The 26,551-nt window shown below is 47.7% G+C and overlaps 1 protein-coding gene across 1 annotated transcript in view; it reads left to right on the plus strand.

Moving 5' to 3' along the window:
- Positions 1-26,551, plus strand: part of ZSWIM5 (zinc finger SWIM-type containing 5) — a 93,761-nt gene that overhangs the window by 54,332 nt on the left and 12,878 nt on the right. Inside the window, exons 2-10 of the mRNA XM_063939431.1 lie at positions 10,782-11,138; positions 11,224-11,372; positions 12,046-12,196; positions 18,724-18,897; positions 20,255-20,431; positions 21,007-21,153; positions 22,790-22,927; positions 23,169-23,429; positions 24,987-25,122. Coding sequence (XP_063795501.1) covers positions 10,782-11,138; positions 11,224-11,372; positions 12,046-12,196; positions 18,724-18,897; positions 20,255-20,431; positions 21,007-21,153; positions 22,790-22,927; positions 23,169-23,429; positions 24,987-25,122 — 1,690 coding nt within the window. The remainder of the gene's footprint in view (positions 1-10,781; positions 11,139-11,223; positions 11,373-12,045; positions 12,197-18,723; positions 18,898-20,254; positions 20,432-21,006; positions 21,154-22,789; positions 22,928-23,168; positions 23,430-24,986; positions 25,123-26,551) is intronic.

Below are 26,551 nucleotides of genomic sequence, written 5' to 3' on the forward strand. Positions count from 1 at the left end.
CAGTGAGTATGTACAGGCTGGCTAAGATCGGGCGGCGTAGAGGGCAGCAGGAGGTCTATGCCTCATGGAAGGTGAGCTGGCAGCAGGAGTCTCCATAGAACATGCCACAGCATCTGCAGAAGTGGCCACATAGCACAGGAGGGGGATAGAAGGACGTATTGTTTCTTAACTCTACCTCTGCCGGAACAGATGGGAAGTGGAGGGCCCTAGCTTCATGGGATTAAGAGCTGGGCAGGGGCCCTCACGGCTGATTAGAGGTTAACAGGACTGGAACGGAGCTCTTGGGCCGAGGAGCAGATGGTGAGGAGAAGCGTCCCTCCAGCTTACTCAGCTGCTCAGGGAAGCTTAGGGGCCACCTCCGGCATAAACAATTCCACAAACATCTTGTGGGTTTAATGCAGAAGATCATGCGTGCTTTCTGAATCATTTCCCAGCATAGGCTCATATGCTTCCTGCCCTATTTCTATTGTGCGTTACGCTGACTCCGCAGTGGACCTGGCTCTCCTTTTACATCACATTTATGCTTAATAGGCTTCCTGGAGAAAAACACTATGAACTTTTTGTGTTTTTGCTTCTAGGATCGTCTCCAAAACCCATTCTGTATAAGCCCGAAACCCCTAAATCCTAGCTGCAGAAGAGGGGATTGTGTGGAGGTTTGACCTCTGGGAGACCATCCCTGACCTTTCACCCAGCCATTTCCCTACTCTGTCACCAGGCATTGCTCACGTAGTGAAATACATAGATCCATGGGTGTAAACGTAATGAGATCCTTGCGGTGTAATGTGGAGCTGCTGAGAGAGGGTTGAATGGAATAGATTTATCTGCAGCTACTCAAGCTACGGCACAGGACAGTTCTGTCTGAGCTTGCCCGAAGGGAAGCAAGCAAATTACGGCCTTTCAAGGGCCCAGTGTCTTATGGGATTGTAGGTTTATCAAGTTTCATTAATCATTCAATCATTACAAATGGAAGAATGTGAAAGGCTCTGCTGCTGGCATATAATATAAGGACAACCAGTAACCGCTCCTTCCTTTAAAGTGGAACCATCACCTACAACCAATATTCAACCAGTCGGTTCACTAGGAAGCAGCGACATAACTGTTCGCTTGCTGTGTGGTGTCTCCGTTTCCTAGTGAAGCATTGTCCGAAATTCTTACTCTGATGAATTCTCATGAATGACGCATTGATCAAAACACCACAAAGCTGATGCGTCCTCTGGGGCAGATGCCCACTTGCTAGATGGCGATATCACTTGAGTAGACTTGGGAGTAATTCAGACTTGACCGCTAGGCTGCGTTTTCGTACAGCGGGCAATCGGGTCTAAACTGCGCATGCGTATGCACCGCAATGCGCAGGTGCATCGCACGGGTACAAAGCGGATCGCCGCTCAGCGATGGGTTTGTGCAAAGGATCCATTCGCACAGGCGTTTGCAAGGAGAGTGACAGGAAGAAGGCGTTTGTGGCAACTGACCGTTTTCTGGGAGTGATTGGAAAAACGCAGGCGTGTCCATGCGTTTGCAGGGAGGGTTCCTGATGTCAATTCCGGCCCTGGACAGGCTGAAGTGATCGCAGCGGCTGAGTAAGTCCTGGGCTGCGCAGGGACTGCACAAGATCTGTTTGTACATCTCTTCTACACATGCAATCGCACACTTGCACAGTGAAAATATACTTCCCCTGTAGGCGGCGACCATCTGATCGCAGCAGTGCAAAAATCGCCTGCTAGCGATCAGGTCTGAATTAGGCCCTTTGTGCAGAATGTTGGAAATATTACTCCTCTCCCACCAGAGAATAAGTCTATTTATTTTATATTAATGCATGGAGTCCGCAGCACCCAGTGAGCATTTGGCTATCATCTGGCAAGTACCGTTTATACAGTGGAAACATATTCATCCATCTGATTGGTCGCTAAGGTTTTAGTCCGGATTTGCACCTTTGAGAAGAGCTGATAAAGAGCCCCCATTGTTTGCTGTGCATAATATCGAGTCCTGGCTGATTAAATAATTTCCTGTTTTATTTAGCACTCCAACCCCCCTTCCGTTGTGATCTGTTTTCCCACATCCATAGATTAATTTCCATCCACATTCCAGCCTGATTTCATCATTCCAGTTACTCTCCTCTAATTATCCTATTTTCTGAATTCTCTTAATTATTGACCGTTCTAAATGGTCACAGAGAGTTCTAAGAGGGACTGTCTCGCCCGCCCCCTTCCCCCCACACACTCACTCAGCATTGAGACCCCACGTTGCGTCTGCAGCTTTATGGAACTGAAAGGGTGTATTCTTCACCCCGCAAAGGGAGATTATTGGAACAAACCCGGCTCCATTGTTCACATGACTCTTCAAAAGTTCAGAAACTAATATGTTTTCCTAGTGCTTGTTTAAACACAGTTAATTAGGCGGTGACCGCAATGTGAACTGAACGTGTATATCTAATCAGCATGGCAGGCTGTGTGTGAGTGTGCAATCTGCAGGCTAGTGACATGGACACACCCGACACAAGCCATTGCATATACATTTCTACACACTGACCCAGGTTCTCTACATATATACATTACTACACACTGATCTGTGCATATACATTACTCTACTGACCCAGGATCCGCGTATACGTTACTACACACTGACCCAGGATCTGCTTATACATTACTACACTGACCCAGGATCTGCGTATACGTTACTACACACTGACCCAGGAGCCGCATATACGTTACTACACACTGACCCAGGATCTCTACATATATACATTACTACACACTGATCTGTGCATATACGTTACTACACACTGACCCAGGATCTCTACATATATACATTACTACACACTGATCTGTGCATATACGTTACTACACACTGACCCAGGATCTGCTTATACATTACTACACTGACCCAGGATCTGCTTATACGTTACTACACACTGACCCAGGATCTGCTTATACATTACTACACTGACCCAGGATCTGCGTATACTTTACTACACACTGACCCAGGATCCGCATATACGTTACTACACACTGACCCAGGATCTCTACATATATACATTACTACACACTGATCTGTGCATATACGTTACTACACACTGACCCAGGATCTCTACATATATACATTACTACACACTGATCTGTGCATATACGTTACTACACACTGACCCAGGATCTCTACATATATACATTACTACACACTGATCTGTGCATATACGTTACTACACACTGACCCAGGATCCGCATATACATTACTACACTGAGTCAGGATCTCTACATATATACATTACTACACACTGATCTGTGCATATACGTTATTACACACTGACTCAGGATCCACATATACATTACTACACTGACCCAGAATCTCTACATATATACATTACTACACACTGATCTGTGCATATACGTTACTCTACTGACCCAGGATCCGCGTATACGTTACTACACACTGACCCAGGATCCGCATATACGTTACTACACACTGACCCAGGATCTCTACATATATACATTACTACACACTGATCTGTGCATATACGTTACTACACACTGAGTCAGGATCTCTACATATATACATTACTACACACTGATCTGTGCATATACGTTACTACACACTGACCCAGGTTCTCTACATATATACATTACTACACACTGATCTGTGCATATACATTACTCTACTGACCCAGGATCCGCGTATACGTTACTACACACTGACCCAGGATCTGCGTATACGTTACTACACACTGACCCAGGAGCCGCATATACGTTACTACACTGACCCAGGATCTCTACATATATACATTACTACACACTGTTCTGTGCATATACGTTACTACACACTGACCCAGGATCCGCATATACGTTACTACACTGAGTCAGGATCTGTACAAATATACATTACTACACACTGGGGGTCATTCCGAGTTGTTCGCTCGTTGACGATTTTCGCAACGGAGCGATTAAGGCAAAAAATGCGCATGGTTCGCAGTGCGCATGCGGTTAGTATTTTAACACAAAACTTAGTAGATTTACTCACGCCCGAACAAAGATTTTTCATCGTTGAAGTGATCGTAGTGTGATTGACAGGAAGTGGGTATTTCTGGGCGGAAACTGGCCGTTTTCTGGGAGTGTGCGGAAAAATGCAGGTGTGCCAGGGAAAAACGCGGGAGTGTCTGGAGAAACGGGGGAGTGGCTGGCTGAACGCTGGGCGTGTGTGTGACGTCAAACCAGGAACGAAACTGACTGAACTGATCGCTATTTGTGAGTAAGTCTCGAGCTACTCAGAAACTGCTAAGAATTTTCTATTCGCAATTCTGCTAATCTAAGATACACTCCCAGAGGGCGGCGGATTAGCGTGTGCAATGCTGCTAAAAGTAGTAAGCGAGCGAACAACTTGGAATCACTCCCACTGATCTGTGCATATACGTTACTACACACTGACTAAGGATCCACATATACATTACTACACTGACCCAGAATCTCTACATATATACATTACTACACACTGATCTGTGCATATACGTTACTACACACTGACTCAGGATCCACATATACATTACTACACTGACCCAGAATCTCTACATATATACATTACTACACACTGATCTGTGCATATACGTTACTACACACTGACTCAGGATCCACATATACATTACTACACTGACCCAGAATCTCTACATATATACATTACTACACATTGGACTGTGCATATACGTTACTACACACTGATCCAGGATCCACATATACATTACTACACTGACCCAGAATCTCTACATATATACATTACTACACACTGATCTGTGCATATACGTTACTACACACTGACCCAGGATCCGCATATACGTTACTACACTGAGTCAGGATCTCTACAAATATACATTACTACACACTGGGGGTCATTCCGAGTTGTTCGCTCGTTGCCGATTTTCGCAACGGAGCGATTAAGGCAAAAAATGCGCATGGTTCGCAGTGCGCATGCGGTTAGTATTTTAACACAAAACTTAGTAGATTTACTCACGCCCGAACAAAGATTTTTCATCGTTGAAGTGATCGTAGTGTGATTGACAGGAAGTGGGTATTTCTGGGCGGAAACTGGCCGTTTTCTGGGAGTGTGCGGAAAAATGCAGGTGTGCCAGGGAAAAACGCGGGAGTGTCTGGAGAAACGGGGGAGTGGCTGGCTGAACGCTGGGCGTGTGTGTGACGTCAAACCAGGAACGAAACTGACTGAACTGATCGCTATTTGTGAGTAAGTCTCGAGCTACTCAGAAACTGCTAAGAATTTTCTATTCGCAATTCTGCTAATCTAAGATACACTCCCAGAGGGCGGCGGATTAGCGTGTGCAATGCTGCTAAAAGTAGTAAGCGAGCGAACAACTTGGAATCACTCCCACTGATCTATGCATATACGTTACTACACACTGACTCAGGATCCACATATACATTACTACACTGACCCAGAATCTCTACATATATACATTACTACACACTGATCTGTGCATATACGTTACTACACACTGACCCAGGATCTCTACATATATACATTACTACACACTGTTCTGTGCATATACGTTACTACACACTGACCCAGGATCCGCATATACGTTACTACACTGAGTCAGGATCTGTACAAATATACATTACTACACACTGGGGGTCATTCCGAGTTGTTCGCTCGTTGACGATTTTCGCAACGGAGCGATTAAGGCAAAAAATGCGCATGGTTCGCAGTGCGCATGCGGTTAGTATTTTAACACAAAACTTAGTAGATTTACTCACGCCTGAACAAAGATTTTTCATCGTTGAAGTGATCGTAGTGTGATTGACAGGAAGTGGGTATTTCTGGGCGGAAACTGGCCGTTTTCTGGGAGTGTGCGGAAAAATGCAGGTGTGCCAGGGAAAAACGCGGGAGTGTCTGGAGAAACGGGGGAGTGGCTGGCTGAACGCTGGGCGTGTGTGTGACGTCAAACCAGGAACGAAACTGACTGAACTGATCGCTATTTGTGAGTAAGTCTCGAGCTACTCAGAAACTGCTAAGAATTTTCTATTCGCAATTCTGCTAATCTAAGATACACTCCCAGAGGGCGGCGGATTAGCGTGTGCAATGCTGCTAAAAGTAGTAAGCGAGCGAACAACTTGGAATCACTCCCACTGATCTGTGCATATACGTTACTACACACTGACTAAGGATCCACATATACATTACTACACTGACCCAGAATCTCTACATATATACATTACTACACACTGATCTGTGCATATACGTTACTACACACTGACTCAGGATCCACATATACATTACTACACTGACCCAGAATCTCTACATATATACATTACTACACACTGATCTGTGCATATACGTTACTACACACTGACTCAGGATCCACATATACATTACTACACTGACCCAGAATCTCTACATATATACATTACTACACACTGATCTGTGCATATACGTTACTACACACTGACTCAGGATCCACATATACATTACTACACTGACCCAGAATCTCTACATATATACATTACTACACATTGGACTGTGCATATACGTTACTACACACTGATCCAGGATCCACATATACATTACTACACTGACCCAGAATCTCTACATATATACATTACTACACACTGATCTGTGCATATACGTTACTACACACTGACCCAGGATCCGCATATACGTTACTACACTGAGTCAGGATCTCTACAAATATACATTACTACACACTGATCTGTGCATATACGTTACTACACACTGACTCAGGATCTGTGTATACGTTACTACACTGACCCAGGATCTGTACATATATACATTACTACACACTGATCTGTGGGGTGTAGTATTGTATGCCGGCGGCTGGGCTCCCGGCGACCAGCATACCGGCGCCGGGAGCCCGACCGCCGGCTTACCGACAGTGTGGCGAGCGCAAATGAGCCCCTTGCGGGCTCACGTTCGCCACGCTGCGGGCACGCTATTTTATTCTCCCTCCTGGGGGGTCGTGGACCCCCACGAGGGAGAATAAGTGTCGGTATGCCGGCGCCGGGATCCCGACAGCCGGCATACTGAAGACCACCCTGATCTGTGCATATACGTTACTACACACTGACCCAGGATCTCTACATATATACATTACTACACACTAATCTGTGCATATACGTTACTACACACTGACCCAGGATCTCTACATATATACATTACTACACACTGATCTGTGCATATACGTTACTACACACTGACCCAGGATCTCTACATATATACATTACTACACACTGATCTGTGCATATACGTTACTACACACTGACCAAGGATCTCTACATATATACATTACTACACACTGATCTGTGCATATACGTTACTACACACTGACCCAGGATCCGCGTATACATTACTACACACTGATCTGTGAATATATGTTACTACACACTGACCCAGGATCCGCGTATACATTACTACACACTGATCTGTGCATATACGTTACTACACTGACCCAGGATCTCCGTATACTTTACTACACACTGACTAGGATCTGGGTATAAGTTACTACACACTGATCCAGTATCTGCGTATACGTTACTATACACTGACCCAGGATCTCCGTATATGTTACTACACACTGACCCAGGATCTCCATATACTTTACTACACACTGATACAGGATCTGCAAATACGTTACTACACACTGACCCAGGATCCGCGTACATATTACTAAACATTGATATGTGCGTATACGTTATTAAAATCCTGGGTTAGGCTGATTTTCACTTGATACAAAAACAAATGAAATTTATCAAAATTGAATATCAGACGTAGGGGGGAATTCAAGTGGGTGGGTGGGGGGTGGGGGGGGGGGGGGGGTGCGGCGTTTTGCCCGGCTGCATACATATCAGGAACTTACGTCAGGGACGAGATTGTAAGTATCCATCCATCCTATCTCACAGACCAGACTGTCCACTAGACAGTGAGTTTGAAATGAAAATAAGGAGAATAGACTTCTGGGTAATGTCAGCAGTCTATGAATCCCTGATTAAAGCTCCTTAGACGGACACATGTGGAACAATTAGTATAGATTCTTATGGCAGAATTCTTACTATACTGTATTATAGCGTAAAATCACAGCAGACGTGAAGATAATTGAAGTCCCGTAAGAACTATGCAGCTGATGTTTAAATATCCCAAGGGTCATGCTATCCTAAATCTTGTGAGTTCCTTAATGTCTCCTAGGGTCTGCTGGTGCCGGGGCCTTAAACAAGCATTTGACTTTGTAATTTGTGCATAGCCAGGGCCGAAAACCCCAAATAGCTGCTGGGCAAGAACTCCTGACGTGATTGGCCAAATGTGTTCTCACAACGCACTCTGAGTATCGCCAGCATAATCCTGGCTGCTGCTGAATAAGCTTTGTTCACTTATTCTTTTATAAAATGAAATGCCCCACACCCCTGTAAATGATTGATGCTGAGTGCTGCAGTACAGTCCTGTTTGTGTAGTTAACGGATAGAGACGTTACGTTTATTTTAACCAGGTCTGTCATCCACGGTCTTTAATTAGCTTATAAACCAGGGTCCTTCGTGGAAACGAGGCACATCTCCTCCACATGTGCTGTGCTAGAAAGCCGCCTCAATTAGGGGGCTCCGCTGACGGCCACAGAGTTAATACAAACATCAGCGTCTTGGAGGCATATTTATACATTCAGGAGTTGTGGATGGAAGATTGTAGCAAGATTAGGCCTCTAGGCTGCTTCTAAATATAACCCTTGTAAACTCCTCATTCACCACTGCAGCTGGTTCATTCACCCCATCACTCCCAACTGCAAAGACTGGAGGCGCCAAATAAACACTGCTGTCCCCCTCTCCCGGGCTCACACACTGTCCATGCAATCGCTTTCTCTGGGCCTGGAATGTTCTGTATAATTACCTCCCCCTTTGCGTCAGCTGAATATTGTGTACATTCGGCTTCTCACGTTTCCTGAATAAAAGGCTTCGTATAATAATGCAACAGTCTGGCAGGATAGAGTAATGGGAGGAAGATGCCCCTGTCTCAAGCTAAGCTTACAGTGTAATTGTCCCAAAATACGGTGGTCACACACTGGCCGATCCCTATTGCCTGTGTCAAATAATCGGATCGGCACACACATGGGGATAATCCACCAGCTCTCTCCCAGTGTCACTGGTACCATGGTTGTAACCTACCAATGATGATCTTATCCACTTCCATCAGATTATCAAGCAACAGGTTTTAGTGCCACAGCGATATTGGGCTTTCATGCATTGTAAGAAATATTTATTACCAGGTACTTATATAGCGCACACACATTCCGCAGCGCTTTGCAGAGAGTATTTGGCCATTCACACCAGTCCCCACCCCAATGGAGCTTACAATCTATATTCCCCTACCACATGTACATGCACACACATTGACGCTAAGGTGAATTTGTAGGGAGCCAGTGTACCTATCAGTTTCATTTTGGAGTGTGGGAGGAAACCGGAGTACCCGGAGGAAATCCACGCAAGCACAGGGAGAATATACAAACTCCACACAGTTATAGTCATGGTGGGAAGTGGGAATGGAACCCATGACCTCAGTGCTGTGAAGCAGTAATGCTAACCATTACACCGTCTGTTATCTGTCCCTTCACATGAGACGCCTCTCCCTAGAGTAGTATCCAAATCCCCATTTATACCAGTATCCCACGTTATGTACGGACCTACTCGTAGTAAATATACGGTGCTCTCATTAACATCTAAGCTGGATTTCAGGGAATTCTCAGACAAACACTTCCCACCCCTCCCAGTTTCCTTTTGGATTCCCCCAAGATTTTAGTCCTGGTCCTCTGTTATTCTTCCCTATCTCAAGAAAGAAGCTTGGCCCTGCCTGCATTTACCCTGCTGTATGGCCAGTCGCCACGTTGTGATCTCACTGGATGTCTCTGAAACACGAGGCAACTTATTCCGTCGTTTCTGTAGGTATGCCTCTGCCACCTGTATCAGGGAGACCTGGGCGATAACCTGTGGCCCAGGCAATGATCTCTCCTGTACCGACTGTTGTACAATGACTGGACTCTGCGCAAAGTATCGTCAGAGCCTCTGATGAGGGGGATGAAACATTGGGCCCAATTCAGACCTGATGGCTACGGTGCGTTTTCGCACAGCGGGCGATAAGGTAATAACTGCGCATGCATATGCACCGCAATGCGCACACGCGTCGGCAAACAACAACAGGCAGCGACAGGCTGGTGCGAAAATTCTAATCGCACATCCATACGCATGCTGAGTGACGGGAGGAAGCCGTTTGTGGGTGGTAACTGACCATTTTCTGGGAGTGTCAGGGAAAACGCCGGCGTTCCCAAGCGTTTTCAGGGAGAGCAGCCCAGATCTGTCCATTCTGATCGCACTGTAGGAGTAAGTCCTGGGCTGCGCACACACTGCACACACTGGAAAAAATATTAGATGGTGAGTAAGCTGTGAACGGATTTGCAGCTGTCCGCTGACTGAGGGATTTTTAGCTGCCCGGCGTACACAAGCGATCGCAGACTTGCACGGCGAATATACACTCCTCTTGGGCGGCGACTATCTGACCGCAGGACTACAATTTTGGCAGCCCAGTGATCAGGTCTGAATCAGGCCCATTGTTTCCATACTGTCTGGATATCCTCTAAAAGTTTGGGTAATGTTACAGAGCATCACTAGTCAGCATGTAGAGCATCTGAATGGATAATCTGTATTCCTGCTTGTTTATGATCATCTAATATCTAAGCATGACCTGTGCATCAACTGAACGCATCCTATAGAGATTAATAAACCTCCCATTTTCTCCAGGTTTCCACCTGAGCGGCACAGTGACAGAGCCAGCCACGCAGTCTGAAACAGAAGCCACCTACAAAGTAGCCATCAGTTTTGACCGCTGCAAGATCACCTCAGTGACCTGTGGTTGCGGCAACAGGGACATTTTCTACTGCGCTCACGTAGTGGCGCTCTCACTCTACCGCATCCGCAAGCCGGACCAGGTCAAACTGCGTCTTCCCATCTCAGAGACCCTCTTCCAAATGAACAGAGATCAGCTGCAAAAGTTTGTCCAGTACCTGATCACGGCCCACCACACAGAAGTGCTTCCCACCGCGCAGAAGCTGGCCGACGAAATCTTGTCCTCCAATTCTGAAATCAACCAAGTGCATGGTAAGAGGTTTACATTACTATTCTCTGACCTGTCATGTGAACTTCGGTTTCTGCTCAGACTGAGCTTCTCTCTCTCTCCTTTCAGGTGCCCCTGACCCCACAGCCGGAGCGAGCATCAACGATGAGAACTGCTGGCATTTGGACGAGGAACAGGTCAGGGAGCAAGTGAAGCTCTTCCTGTCTCAGGGAGGATATTACAGCTCTGGGAAGCAGCTGAACTCCATGTTTGCCAAGGTATAACCATATTACTGCAGCACATACCCAGAGAACATTTATACTTCCTAAAGAGTGCATTGCTGGGTTTTCTACAGGTCATTGTATGTACGCGCAGGATATTGCGGCATCACCCACTTGCTACACCGGCTCATCCAGACGTGCAGGTCACAGATTGCTGAGGTCTGAAATACAGGAATAGCATTCTGTTATAGTCCTAGGTAGTTGTCTTGCACATGAGCAGGGGAAAGCAAATATACTATGCACATCTCATACATCGTACAGAGCGGACTGCTCTACAGATGTTGAAACATTCACCAATAAGTTTTTGGATTGTGAGAGGAAAACGGAGTACCCAGAGGAAACCCACCCAAATACAGAGAAAACATACAAACCCAACACACATATAGGGCCTTTGTCAGAATTAAACTTATGATGCAATGCTATCCAGTGTGCTACCTCTCGCCCCTACACTTGCCCTGGCCACTACTGTTTCCCCGTGCTAATGGGAGACATTTCTAGAGAAGGTGTCCTTTCTTTAATCACTTAAAAAAAAATAATGAAGTCCCACATTAAGTATGCTTTTAAGAATTGATCCAAAGTTATATAATCATCCTGTTCTGCATTCTACTGGTGGTACTAAAAGGTCCCCAGTTATTATTGGCTATTACATTGTGTCTCCTGTCCAATCCAGGTGAGAGAGATGCTGCGGATGAGAGACTCTAATGGCGCCCGAATGCTGACCCTGATCACAGAGCAGTTCATGGCAGACCCAAGGCTGGCTCTCTGGAGACAACAGGGAACTGGCATGACGGATAAGTGCAGACAGCTCTGGGATGAGCTTGGTACGTGTGTGGTGGCAGTGACACCAGTCCGGGGGAACCATTGTTAATGAGCTGTGATGTGTTTTGGAGTGTGTCGGCGATATTTGCAGTGACAGGGTTACAGTTACACTGGGGCTGGGCCTTTGTGTATATTCTACATTTGTTGATCCATAAGAAGACCCCCCACCCCCCCGCCCCCCTTCCTTAGCAAGGCAGCTGATAGTTTAACCTCAAATTCTTTTCTGACTTCTTATTGCCCATCAGATACATTTTGTGGATCGATCACTAGATCATTGTTTAATATATTAATAATATGTACAAATACCATTCACCGTGCTGAATTAGTGCCGTCAGGCCTCCCTACTACCCTGGTGTGTGAGTTGCGGAAGTTGACGTCAGTTTGACTTTTGTTATGCTCAGGGACGTGCGGTGAGCTAAATGGCTCAGGAGGCACTGGCTAACCCCAGAGCCAGATTTACATGCAATATATGAGCCAAAGGGTGCATCTGGGCATTATACACAGGTGCAGCAGTATACACTCCTGGAAATTTTGTGAGTTTTGATTAGAGATGTGTGGAAAGGATACACAGGTGAGGCACTGCCTCACCTGCCATAGACTTTTTACTCCAGAGTTTGGGCTATAAAACTTATTAGAATAATGCAAAGAAGATATTTCAAACAAATTATCAGTATTTCTCTATCGTCCTAGTGGATGCTGGGGTTCCTGAAAGGACCATGGGGAATAGCGGCTCCGCAGGAGACAGGGCACAAAAAGTAAAGCTTTTCCAGATCAGGTGGTGTGCACTGGCTCCTCCCCCTATGACCCTCCTCCAGACTCCAGTTAGATTTTTGTGCCCGGCCGAGAAGGGTGCAATCTAGGTGGCTCTCCTAAAGAGCTGCTTAGAAAAAGTTTAGCTAGGTTTTTTATTTTACAGTGATTCCTGCTGGCAACAGGATCACTGCAGCGAGGGACTGAGGGGAGGAGGAGTCAACTCACCTGCGTGCAGGATGGATTGGCTTCTTGGCTACTGGACATCAAGCTCCAGAGGGACGATCACAGGTACAGCCTGGATGGTCACCGGAGCCGCGCCGCCGGCCCCCTTGCAGATGCTGAAGTCAGAAGAGGTCCAGAATCGGCGGCTGAAGACTCCTGCAGTCTTCTAAAGGTAGCGCACAGCACTGCAGCTGTGCGCCATTTTCCTCTCAGCACACTTCACACGCGGTCACTGAGGGTGCAGGGCGCTGGGGGGGGGCGCCCTGGGAGGCAAATGTAACCTATATAAAGGCTAAAAATACCTCACATATAGCCCCTAGAGGCTATATGGAGATATTTAACCCCTGCCTGATTTCTCTAAATAGCGGGAGACGAGCCCGCCAGAAAAGGGGCGGGGCCTATCTCCTCAGCACACGGCGCCATTTCCTCTCACAGCTCCGCTGGTCAGGACGGCTCCCAAGTCTCTCCCCTGCACTGCACTACAGAAACAGGGTAAAACAGAGAGGGGGGGGGCAAATTTATGGCGATATTTTGATATAACAAAGCAGCTATAAGGGAGCACTTATTATAAGGCTATCCCTGATATATATATATAGCGCTTTTGGTGTGTGCTGGCAAACTCTCCCTCTGTCTCCCCAAAGGGCTAGTGGGTCCTGTCTTCGTTAGGAGCATTCCCTGTGTGTCTGCTGTGTGTCGGTACGTGTGTGTCGACATGTATGAGGACGATATTGGTGTGGAGGCGGAGCAATTGCCAAATATGAGGATGTCACCCCCTAGGGAGTCGACACCAGAATGGATGCCTTTATTTATGGAACTACGGGATAGTGTCAACACGCTAAAGCAGTCGTTTGACGACATGAGGCGGCCGGACAATCAATTAGTGCCTGTCCAGGCGACTCAAACACCGTCAGGGGCTGTGAAACGCCCTTTGCCTCAGTCGGTCGACACAGACCCAGACACAGGCACTGACTCCAGTGGTGACGGTGACGAATCAACCGTATTTTCCAGTAGGGCCACACGTTATATGATTTTGGCAATGAAGGAGGCGTTACATTTAGCTGATACTACAGGTACCACTAAACAGGGTATTATGTGGGGTGTGAAAAAACTACCTATAGTTTTTCCTGAATCAGAAGAATTAAATGACGTGTGTAATGAAGCGTGGGTTGCCCCTGATAAAAAGCTGATAATTTCAAAGAAATTATTGGCATTATACCCTTTCCCGCCAGAGGTTAGGGAGCGCTGGGAAACACCTCCTAGGGTGGACAAGGCGCTAACACGCTTATCTAAACAAGTGGCGTTACCCTCTCCTGAGACGGCCGCACTTAAAGATCCATCAGATAGGAGGATGGAAAATATCCAAAAAAGTATATACACACATGCAGGTGTTATACTACGACCAGCTGTAGCGACTGCCTGGATGTGCAGTGCTGGGGTAGTTTGGTCAGAGTCCCTGATTGAAAATATTGATACCCTGGACAGGGACAATATTTTACTGTCGTTAGAACAAATAAAGGATGCATTTCTTTATATGCGTGATGCACAGAGGGATATCTGCACACTGGCATCACGGGTAAGTGCTATGTCCATTTCGGCCAGAAGAGCTTTATGGACGCGACAGTGGACAGGCGATGCGGATTCAAAACGGCATATGGAAGTTTTGCCGTATAAAGGGGAGGAGTTATTTGGAGTCGGTCTATCAGATTTGGTGGCCACGGCTACAGCCGGCAAATCCACCTTTCTACCTCAAGTCACTCCCCAACATAAAAAGGCACCGACTTTTCAACCGCAGCCCTTTCGTTCCTTTAAAAATAAGAGAGCAAAGGGCTATTCATATCTGCCACGAGGCAGAGGTCGAGGGAAGAGACAGCAACACGCAGCTCCTTCCCAGGAACAGAAGCCCTCCCCGGCTTCTACAAAAGCCTCAGCATGACGCTGGGGCTTCTCAAGCGGACTCGGGGACGGTGGGCGGTCGTCTCAAAAATTACAGCGCGCAGTGGGCTCACTCGCAGGTAGATCCCTGGATCCTGCAGATAATATCTCAAGGGTACAGGTTGGAATTAGAGACAGATCCACCTCGCCGTTTCCTGAAGTCTGCTTTACCAACGTCCCCCTCCGAAAGGGAGACGGTTTTGGAAGCCATTCACAAGCTGTACTCTCAGCAGGTGATAGTCAAGGTACCTCTTCTACAACAAGGGAAGGGGTATTATTCCACTCTTTTTGTGGTACCGAAGCCGGATGGCTCGGTAAGGCCTATTCTAAATCTGAAGTCCTTGAACCTGTACATAAAGAAGTTCAAGTTCAAGATGGAGTCACTCAGAGCAGTGATAGCGAACCTGGAAGAGGGGGACTTTATGGTATCCTTGGACATCAAGGATGCGTATCTCCACGTTCCAATTTACCCCTCACACCAGGGGTACCTCAGGTTCGTTGTACAAAACTGTCACTATCAGTTTCAGACGCTGCCGTTCGGATTGTCCACGGCACCTCGGATCTTTACAAAGGTAATGGCCGAGATGATGATTCTTCTTCGAAGAAAAGGCATATTAATTATCCCATACTTGGACGATCTCCTAATAAGGGCAAGGTCCAGAGAACAGCTAGAGATGGGATTAGCACTGTCTCAAGAAGTGCTAAAACAGCACGGGTGGATTCTGAATATTCCAAAATCCCAGTTAATGCCGACAACTCGGCTGCTGTTCCTAGGGATGATTCTGGACACTGTTCAGAAAAAGGTTTTTCTCCCGGAGGAAAAAGCCAAGGAGTTATCCGAGCTTGTCAGGAACCTCCTAAAACCAGGAAAGGTGTCTGTACATCAATGCACAAGAGTCCTGGGAAAAATGGTGGCTTCTTACGAAGCAATTCCATTCGGCAGATTCCACGCAAGAATTTTCCAAAGGGATCTGTTGGACAAATGGTCAGGGTCGCATCTTCAGATGCACCTACGGATAACCCTGTCTCCAAGGACAAGGGTGTCTCTTCTGTGGTGGTTGCAGAGTCCTCATCTATTGGAGGGCCGCAGATTCGGCATACAGGATTGGATCCTGGTGACCACGGACGCCAGCCTGAGAGGCTGGGGAGCAGTCACACAAGGAAGAAACTTCCAGGGAGTATGGACGAGTCTGGAAACGTCTCTTCACATAAACATTCTGGAACTAAGAGCAATATACAATGCTCTAAGCCAGGCAGAACCTCTGCTTCAGGGAAAACCGGTGTTGATCCAGTCGGACAACATCACGGCAGTCGCCCATGTGAACAGACAGGGCGGCACAAGAAGCAGGAGTGCAATGGCAGAAGCTGCAAGGATTCTTCGCTGGGCAGAGAATCATGTGATAGCACTGTCAGCAGTGTTCATCCCGGGAGTGGACAACTGGGAAGCAGACTTCCTCAGCAGACACGATCTTCACCCGGGAGAGTGGGGACTTCATCCAGAAGTCTTCCACATGCTGGTAACCCGTTGGGAAAGACCAATGGTGGACATGATGGCGTCTCGCCTCAACAAAAAACTGGACAGGTATTGCGCCAGGTCAAGAGATCCGCAGGCAATAGCTGTGGACGCGCTGGTAACGCCTTGGGTGTACCAGTCGGTGTATGTGTTTCCTCCTCTGCCTCTCATACCAAAAGTATTGAGAATTATACGGCAAAGAGGCGTAAGAACGATACTAGTGGTTCCGGATTGGCCAAGAAGGACTTGGTACCCGGAACTTCAAGAGATGATCACGGAGGATCCGTGGCCTCTACCTCTAAGGAGGGACTTGCTTCAGCAGGGTCCCTGTCTGTTTCAAGACTTACCGCGGCTGCGTTTGACGGCATGGCGGTTGAACGCCGGATCCTAAAGGAAAAAGGCATGCCGGAAGAAGTCATTCCTACTTTGATTAAAGCAAGGAAGGAAGTAACCGTGCAACATTATCACCGAATTTGGCGAAAATATGTTGCGTGGTGCGAAGATCGGAGTGCTCCGACGGAGGAATTTCAACTGGGTCGATTCCTACATTTCCTGCAATCAGGATTGTCTATGGGTCTCAAATTGGGATCTATTAAGGTTAAAATTTCGGCCCTGTCGATTTTCTTTCAAAAAGAATTGGCTTCAGTCCCTGAAGTCCAGACCTTTGTTAAGGGAGTGCTGCATATACAGCCTCCTGTGGTGCCTCCAGTGGCACCGTGGGATCTCAATGTGGTTTTGGACTTTCTAAAATCTCATTGGTTTGAACCACTAAAAAAGGTGGATTTGAAATATCTCACTTGGAAAGTGACCATGCTTCTAGCCCTGGCTTCTGCCAGGAGAGTATCAGAATTGGCAGCTTTATCTTACAAAAGCCCATATCTGATTTTCCATTCGGACAGGGCAGAACTGCGGACTCGTCCGCATTTTCTCCCTAAGGTGGTGTCAGCATTTCATCTGAACCAGCCTATTGTAGTGCCTGCGGCTACAAGTGACTTGGAGGACTCCAAGTTACTGGACGTTGTCAGAGCATAAAAAATATATATTGCAAGGACAGCTGGAGTCAGAAAATCTGACTCGTTGTTTATATTGTATGCACCCAACAAGATGGGTGCTCCTGCGTCTAAGCAGACGATTGCTCGTTGGATCTGTAGCACAATCCAACTTGCACATTCTGTGGCAGGCCTGCCACAGCCTAAATCTGTAAAGGCCCACTCCACAAGGAAGGTGGGCTCATCTTGGGCGGCTGCCCGAGGGGTCTCGGCATTACAACTTTGCCGAGCAGCTACGTGGTCAGGGGAGAACACGTTTGTAAAATTTTACAAATTTGATACTCTGGCTAAGGAGGACCTGGAGTTCTCTCATTCGGTGCTGCAGAGTCATCCGCACTCTCCCGCCCGTTTGGGAGCTTTGGTATAATCCCCATGGTCCTTTCAGGAACCCCAGCATCCACTAGGACGATAGAGAAAATAAGATTTTACTTACCGATAAATCTATTTCTCGGAGTCCGTAGTGGATGCTGGGCGCCCATCCCAAGTGCGGATTATCTGCATAAATTGTACATAGTTATTGTTAACTAATTCGGGTTATTGTTGAAGGAAGCCATCTTTCAGAGGCTCCGCTGTTATCATACTGTTAACTGGGTTTAGATCACAGGTTGTACGGTGTGATTGGTGTGGCTGGTATGAGTCTTACCCGGGATTCAAAATCCTCCCTTATTGTGTACGCTCGTCCGGGCACAGTACCTAACTGGAGTCTGGAGGAGGGTCATAGGGGGAGGAGCCAGTGCACACCACCTGATCTGGAAAAGCTTTACTTTTTGTGCCCTGTCTCCTGCGGAGCCGCTATTCCCCATGGTCCTTTCAGGAACCCCAGCATCCACTACGGACTCCGAGAAATAGATTTATCGGTAAGTAAAATCTTATTTTTTCATATATTTTATTCAGTCAAAACTCTGGTTTAAACGTAAGTATGACAGGAAAGGCTCTGCCTCACCTCACCGCATGTCTTATGCTCCTGATGAATCGTTATTAAATTGCTTTCTTGCTTATTTCATCATTTTGAAAACTATTATTTTGGTAATGCTGCAACTTGTCTTGGCGATCTCTCTAGGGGCGTTGTGGGTCTGTATCGTGCTGAACCCTCACTGCAAACCAGAGGAAAAGGCCTGCTGGCTCCGGCAGCTGAGAAAGTGGAGCGACATGGACGTGTGCCCGCTGGAGGATGGAAATTATGGCAACGACCTCCCCAACATCACCAACGCCCTTCCTCAAAGCAATGGTCACGGTGAGTACACAGCCACGCCAATAAATGCATGGCTTCCATGTTATTAAATCAGCTTTCTGATTGGCTCCATCGCCTGCCCATCACGGAGGCACCTTTGAACCAATAGTCTGGTCCCTAGTGAATGGCTAGGCTGCCTTGTCATAAGTATTGGTTGAGCCCACACAGCGTCTCGCCCCATAATTCATAGGTGATAATTCTCCTGCAGGCAGAGAAGTAAATATTGTGCAAGGCGTCATGAAGGCAAAATAGTTGACCTGGACCAAGCCAACAGCATGTATTTGTTCCGTAATGACCACCCGATGCTTTCTGTCCATGTTCACCATTCCTGGTGCCGTTCAATAAACCTGCAGAGTTTTTCTGAGAGAGCATCTCTGTGACCTGAGCAATCCAACCCTCCTCCAGATCATCAGCACAAATCAATGTCTGCGACTCCTGTAGGTGCTCTTGTCCTGATTGCCCCGCATGCCATGCTCTTACAAGGAGGACAGGAGGTTGATTAAAGCCTTGTATTTACCTCCCTGTAGAGTTTCTGTCTGTGGAGCTCTTCCACTCAGACAATACTTGGTAATGCTGTGTAAGTAAATGCAGCGGATGGGAACGTATCACAGGGCTGGGCACCATACAGAGTCTTCCTCCTATTCATGATCGTCACCTGATACCCTTCCCTAGGATTGGTAATAAAGAAGGTGATTGGTTCAATGTGAAGACTCCAACCTTGCTCCTGAGTAATATGCATATAGAATCATCGTAAAGTTGTCTTGTTCCTCCTTGCGCCATGTACAGAAGTAAAGTTCTGTGAATTGTGACAATCCCTGTGGATTGTGACACAAGAAATTAACCCCATCTCCATAGCAGTGGGAGCCGTTGGGCTCCGAGCATCTGCTTCCACTGCGCGAGCTTTAACGAAAAGGCCAGACCGTAGGAAATCATTATATACCGGCGCATTATATACCGGCGCACAGTATACCAGCACCGGAATCCCGACACCCGCCATACCGACAGATATTCTCCCTCGTGGGGGTCCACGACCCCCCTGGAGGGAGAATAAATGCGCCACCGTGCCCTTTGCGCTCGCCACGCTGTCGGTATGCCGGCGGTCGGACTACACCCTTAAAATCTATGGTTTGCTACAACCTAGTTACAGTAGCTTAGTTGATAATTATTTTGTTCAAATGTCTAATTTATTGTTACATGTAAATGGCTATACTTACAGTCATCGGTAAGGTAAATTAAAGTTGTTTTTTTAATTCATTATAATCTGAATTATGAATACCAAAGCCAATTCCCAGAAAGTCACGCTTAAGTGTGTCATATTCAAGTGTACAGTTAATAGTTCATTTCCTCCCTTTACTGATAGACTCCTTAGTACGTCCACGGAGAACGGTTTTCACCCGCGCTATCGAAGGCTGCGATTTACACTGGCAGGACAGCCACTTGCAGAGAATAATCAGCAGCGACTTCTACCTGTCTCCCTCCTGCCAGAGAGATGGAGAGAGCTTGATCTTCAACTCCCAGGGTCAGCCCCTGTGGCTAGGTGAGTTCCTACTACAGGCAAAGGGAGGATTAATGCAAAGAAATCCGTTCCCACTGGGAAACTAGAACATGTGCTGTCTGATCTCGTCGGTAACCTATGTCCTGCATTGTAAATGTAGATAGACCGTAAACTGTTAGATTTACATTTCATATAATTATATTGTGAACCCTCTAGCAATGTGACTTTAGCAAGAAGAGGTAAGTGGGAGGCATGGTTAGGAGAGTGTAGCCCGGTGACATACCAGCAGTTGTGCAAGGTCCTAAAGGGAGACTTTGGCAGCGATTCTGAACCATTATGTCAGGTTACAGTTCTGACATTGGTGGCGGTGTTTTTTTTAAGGCCCTCAAGCACTGTTCGGAGGGGCAAAGAACTGGGGCTTCAGGGCAGTACTGAACCCAAGGCCAGCATGTAGAAAGCCTGTGGTGAAGGACACTGGCAAGAGGTGGAGAATTAGCATGGGTTACACAGAAGTTTTAGTCAGTATAAGGGGGCAGAGAAACATGAGACTTGTACAGTCATTGCTCTCTGTGGTCTCCTGTTACCACTTTTCTTAATACATATATTTTGTGCTTCAGAACATGTTCCCACTGCATGTGCAAGAGTGGATGCTCTGCGATCTCATGGTTACCCCAAAGAAGCTTTACGCCTGGCAGTTGCCATTATAAGTACCCTCCGATTACAGCAACAACGGCAGCTGGAAATCTACAAGCAGCAGAAAAAAGGTAATGTCTGGTGCTGGATGGTGCATCCTACGGAAGTGAGTGATAGTCCTGATCAAGCCTGCTGTGGGAGATGGGCCTGGAGTAAGCCTACGGCACTGGGAAAGATGGGCCAGGAGCGAGCCTGCAGCATGTAGTGCGTTGGGCCTCGAGCAAACCTGCGGTACTGGGGAGATGGGCCTGGAGCAAGCCTGCGGCACTGGGAAAGATGGGCCTGGAGTAAGCCTGCGGCACTGGGAAAGATGGGCCTGGAGTAAGCCTGCGGCACTGGGAAAGATGGGCCAGGAGCGAGCCTGCAGCATGTAGTGGGTTGGGCCTTGAGCAAACCTGCGGTACTGGGGAGATGGGCCTGGAGCAAGCCTGCGGCACTGGGAAAGATGGGCCTGGAGTAAGCCTGCGGCACTGGGAAAGATGGGCCTGGAGTAAGCATGCAGCACTGGGGGAGATGGGCCTGGAGTAAGCATGCAGCACTGGGGGAGATGGGCCTGGAGCAAGCCTGCAGCACTGGGGGAGATGGGCCTGAGCAAGCGTGCAGCACTGGGGGAGATGGGCATGGAGCAAGCCTGCAGCACTGGGGGAGATGGGCCTGGAGCAAGTGTGCAGCACTGGGGGAGATGGGCCTGGAGCAAGCATGCGGCACTAGGGGAGATGGGCCTGGAGCAAGCATGCAGCACTGGAGGAGATGGGCCTGGAGCAAGCATGCAGCACTGGGGGAGATGGGCATGGAGCAAGCATGCAGCACTGGGGGAGATGTGCCTGGAGTAAGCGTAAAGCACTAGGGGAGATGGGTCTGGAGCAAGCGTGCAGCACTGGGGGAGATGGGCCTGGAGCAAGCCTGCAGCACTGGGGGAGATGTGCCTGGTGCAAGCGTGCAGCAATGGGGGAGATGGGCCTGGAGCAAGCGTGCAGCACTGGGGGAGATGGGCCTGGAGCAAGCGTGCAGCACTGGGGGAGATGGGCCTGGAGCAAGCGTGCAGCACTGGGGGAGATGGGCCTGGAGCAAGCATGCAGCACTGGGGGAGATGGGCATGGAGCAAGCGTGCAGCACTGGGGGAGATGTGCCTGGAGTAAGCGTAAAGCACTAGGGGAGATGGGTCTGGAGCAAGCGTGCAGCACTGGGGGAGATGGGCCTGGAGCAAGCCTGCAGCACTGGGGGAGATGTGCCTGGTGCAAGCGTGCAGCAATGGGGGAGATGGGCCTGGAGCAAGCGTGCAGCACTGGGGGAGATGGGCCTGGAGCAAGCGTGCAGCACTGGGGGAGATGGGCCTGGAGCAAGCGTGCAGCACTGGGGGAGATGGGCCTGGAGCAAGCATGCAGCACTGGGGGAGATGGGCATGGAGCAAGCGTGCAGCACTGGGGGAGATGGGCATGGAGCAAGCGTGCAGCACTGGGGGAGATGGGCATGGAGCAAGCATGCAGCACTGGGGGAGATGGGCCTGGAGCAAGCCTGTGGCATGTAGTGGGATGGGCCTGTACATGTAGTGGATTGGGCCGGGAGAAATCCTGTGGCACTGGGCATTTGCAGGTGGCAAGAGCATGAATGTTAGAGGATCAGACTGATCTACCTTCAGGTTAGTCTTGTGTGTATTACTGATTCCTTTACTGGTGGTAGAATTTTTTATTTCTTTCATTTTTGCAGAGTTAATTCAAAGAAATACAACCACAATCACCAATCTGGAAGGATGGGTGGGGCACCCACTGGACCCAATTGGCTGTTTATTTACCACTCTGACAGAGGCGTGCCAGGTGGACGAGGAGAATGCCATGGAAGGGACAGGTAGGAGATCACAATATGGTCCCCATAAGCCACATGATCCGATTGCACTCACACAGTGGGGAGAGGGGTTCCTCTGAGTTATATAGGAGAGCATGGACCCTCGCTTTCTCTCCAACCTCTGATTGGCTAGAGGTTAGACTATTAGCTGTGTGTGTGGGGTGGGGGGGCACAAGGAACAAAAGTTCAGGTTGGCTACAGACTGTACATTGTGCTTCATGTGTTCCTTCTCTCTCCCTTACAGAATCCAGCGAGCCTCAGCACCCAAACTACCAACACGTGTGCGTGTTAAGTGGCTCCCTGGAAAGTGGGGAATCCTACCTTTCCCTGGCGCTGGAGGTGGCACTGATGGGCATGGGGCAACAGCGGCTAATGCCGGAAGGGTTGTACGCACAGGACAAAGTGTGTCGCAACGAGGAGCAGATCATTGCCCGCCTCCAGGAGCTGGAGTTAGATGCAGTTCTTGTCCAGACCCTGCGCAAACAGTGCATCTTGTTACTGGAAGGTGAGACAGCGCCATCTGCTGGGGCTACCGCCTTTTGCTAAGTGTTTGCTGGCGCTGTAACACTAAATTATGTAGTAGAAGTTATGGGCATGTTGTCTTGGAAAGTGGTTGTGTACACAGACACTCACCCACTCACTTAGGAGGCCATATTCAGATGGAGACACTGCACCTGATGACATTTCATTGGTATGACCGCTGGTGGCGTCTAATGATGCACAAATCGGTATTAGTGTGTGTATGGATGCTAAGAGTCTCAGCCATTGCACATTGGGAGGCACTGATACAGCAGGGAAGGAGTTTGTAGTGGCAGTTACATAAAATCGCATTCACTTCTGAATCAGGCCACGTAGCCTGGAGCCTGAAACCACAGTTACTGCATCTGGGAAAGTTAAAGTGAGAGTGGACCATTTATATGTAGAGAGAGGTCAGACTTCTAGTTCTGTTCACCCGGCAAAACTTGGGAAGAGGATTTGTAGGTGGGAGATTACTGGTCCTGTGATAGTTGTCTTTATAGCCTGATAGATTTTCAGACCATGACAAGCTTACAGAGAGAATAAAGGGCCCTACACACTATGTGATCCGCCACCGAGCTGCCCAACGGCGGATACGGGCGACTCGGCGGCGTTGATGGGGGGAGTGAAGTTTCTTCACTCCCCCCGTCACCCGGCTCCATAGCAGTGCAGGCAAATATGGACGAGATCATCCATATTGGCTTGCATGCACAAGCGACGGGGCACCAGCGATGAACGAGCGCGGGGCCGCGCATCGTTCATCGTTGGTGCATATACGCTGAAAGATATGAACGGCATCTCGTTCATTAATGAATGAGATCGTTCATATCTTTCAGTAATATCGCCCAGTGTGTAGGGCCTATAAGACATAGTGTATTTACTAAACATCGGTTTATGGACTTAAAGGGGCTTTAGTAATACATGCAAAACAAGTTTTGCATGTAATTATATTGCCCTTTTTAAATCCAACTCTCCAAGCCAAAACCTGGTGCTTAGTAAATATGCCCTGTAAATTAGCTACGACTGGATCCATTTACACACACGTGCTCCAGATGGACAGTATTGACATTGAGGCTTGAGCGACGGATAGAGTGTGAGTCTTATAGTGCGACGAGCAAATGTCCATACACTACCACCGTTCTGACCGCCAAAATTTGGTTGCACTGTCCTCAATGTTCTCCTATTAGAGGGAGTGTGATAGCGGAATACATACGTGTTACCGGCGGCCGGGATTCCGGCTGTCGTGATCCCAGGCACCAGTATGCCGGCAGCGCTCGCCACGCTGTGGGCACGGTATACCAGTGGCGGCATTTCTCTGTCGGCATTCCAGTGTCGGCATTGTGACTGCCGGGATCCCGACAGGCAGTCTGGTGATTGCCTCCCGTGATAGCTATAGGTGCCCATCATAGGATAACATACTGTACAGAAGGTAGCAAGCACTTGCATTGATGTCCACTTATAAGGGATTTTCATTATTTCCCTATAATAGACTATGGGAGAGCTGTGCACACAGTGAATGTTGCTCATGCAGAGTCTTGTGTTTCAGGAGGTCCATTCAGCGGTCTGGGCGAGATCATACACCGGGAGAGTGTACCCATGCACACCTTCGCCAAATACCTCTTCTCAGCACTGCTGCCGCATGACGCAGACCTGGCCTATAAACTGTCTCTCCGGGCTATGAGGTGCGTATGTATGCCTCTGTGTGTGTGTGTGTGTGTGTGCAGGATGTGGTTACTTGTGGGTATGTAGCCAGGTTTCTGTATATGAATTGTGTGCATGTAGGTGAGTTTGTTGTATGTGTGATATGTATGTGTAGCTGAATGTGTATTGGTATGTTAGTGTATATGTGTTGTATATATGTGTAGGTGAATGTGTAATGGTGAGTGTGTGACTGTTCTAGGCATGTATGGATTATGTATGTGTATTGGTGTGTGAGACAGTATTGTATGGTTAAGTGTATGTGTGTTATGTATGTTGGGGTGTGTGTGTGACTGTTTTAGGCATGTATGGGTTATGTATGTATGTATGTATGTGTATTGGTGTGTGCGACAGTATTGTATGGTTAAGTGTATGTGTATTATGTATGTTGGGGTGTGTGTTACTGTTTTAGGCATGTATGGGTTATGTATGTATGTGTATTGGTTTGTGTGGGACAGTGTTGTAGGTGAATGTGTATTATGTATGCGAGTTTTAGGTATGTGTTGGTGAGTGTATATGTGTGTATTTTGTATGTCCAGGTGAATGTATATTTGATCTGTAATAGTACGTGTGGATGAACGTGTATTGGTGTGTGTAGTACAGTGTTGTATGTGTGTGTATTATGTATGTCGGAGAATGTGTATGTGTGTAATACATGTGGATGAATGTGTATTTGTGTGTGGGACAGTGTTTGTATGTTCATGTATTATCTATGTGTAGATGAGAGTGTATTATGTAGTATATTGGTGTCTCTGTTGTGTAAGGGAGTATGTGTGTATTATATATGTGCAGGTGAATGTCTGTGTATTATATATGTGGATGTGTGTGTAATATGTATGTGTGGGTGGCAGGGATCAGTGTACTGGCGCAGAGAGGACGCTGTGTCTCCTGAATCAGGAACTGGGCAACACAAACTGTCACTTGGTGTAAATGAAACATGATTTGAACTATCTTCACGAATGCTCTTTGTAGAAACAATCTAGAAATATAATCTCGTTATTGCTAGCTTCCTTCGCTACAGACACAAATACACTATGTTGACAGAAGTGAGTAGACACCCCTGAAATGGTGCACTCCTGCAGCAGACACGTGTTCGTGAAGGTATAAACCTAGTAGAGGGGCATGGATTAGATGATTTGCCAACAAAATGGCTTGCCGGAAGGAGCTAACAAAGTTTGAAAAGGGATTATCGCAGGCTGCTCGATCAGAGGTATGAGAAGCGTTGAATGCGTGGAAGAAAATTTCAGGAATGCACCTCGCCCTGGACCACCCCAAAAACTGCAACCCAGGGACCGGAGAGTGCTAACCACGGAGCTGTGAAAGAACATGGGTTCCATACATACCATTTCATATGATTTCCAAATGGCGCTAATGTGCTGGTTTCATCAAGAACACTTTGCAGGTGGGCCCATG

The sequence above is a fragment of the Pseudophryne corroboree genome, chromosome 9 (genome assembly GCF_028390025.1).
Source record: "Pseudophryne corroboree isolate aPseCor3 chromosome 9, aPseCor3.hap2, whole genome shotgun sequence".
In the NCBI taxonomy this organism is placed as follows: domain Eukaryota; kingdom Metazoa; phylum Chordata; class Amphibia; order Anura; family Myobatrachidae; genus Pseudophryne; species Pseudophryne corroboree.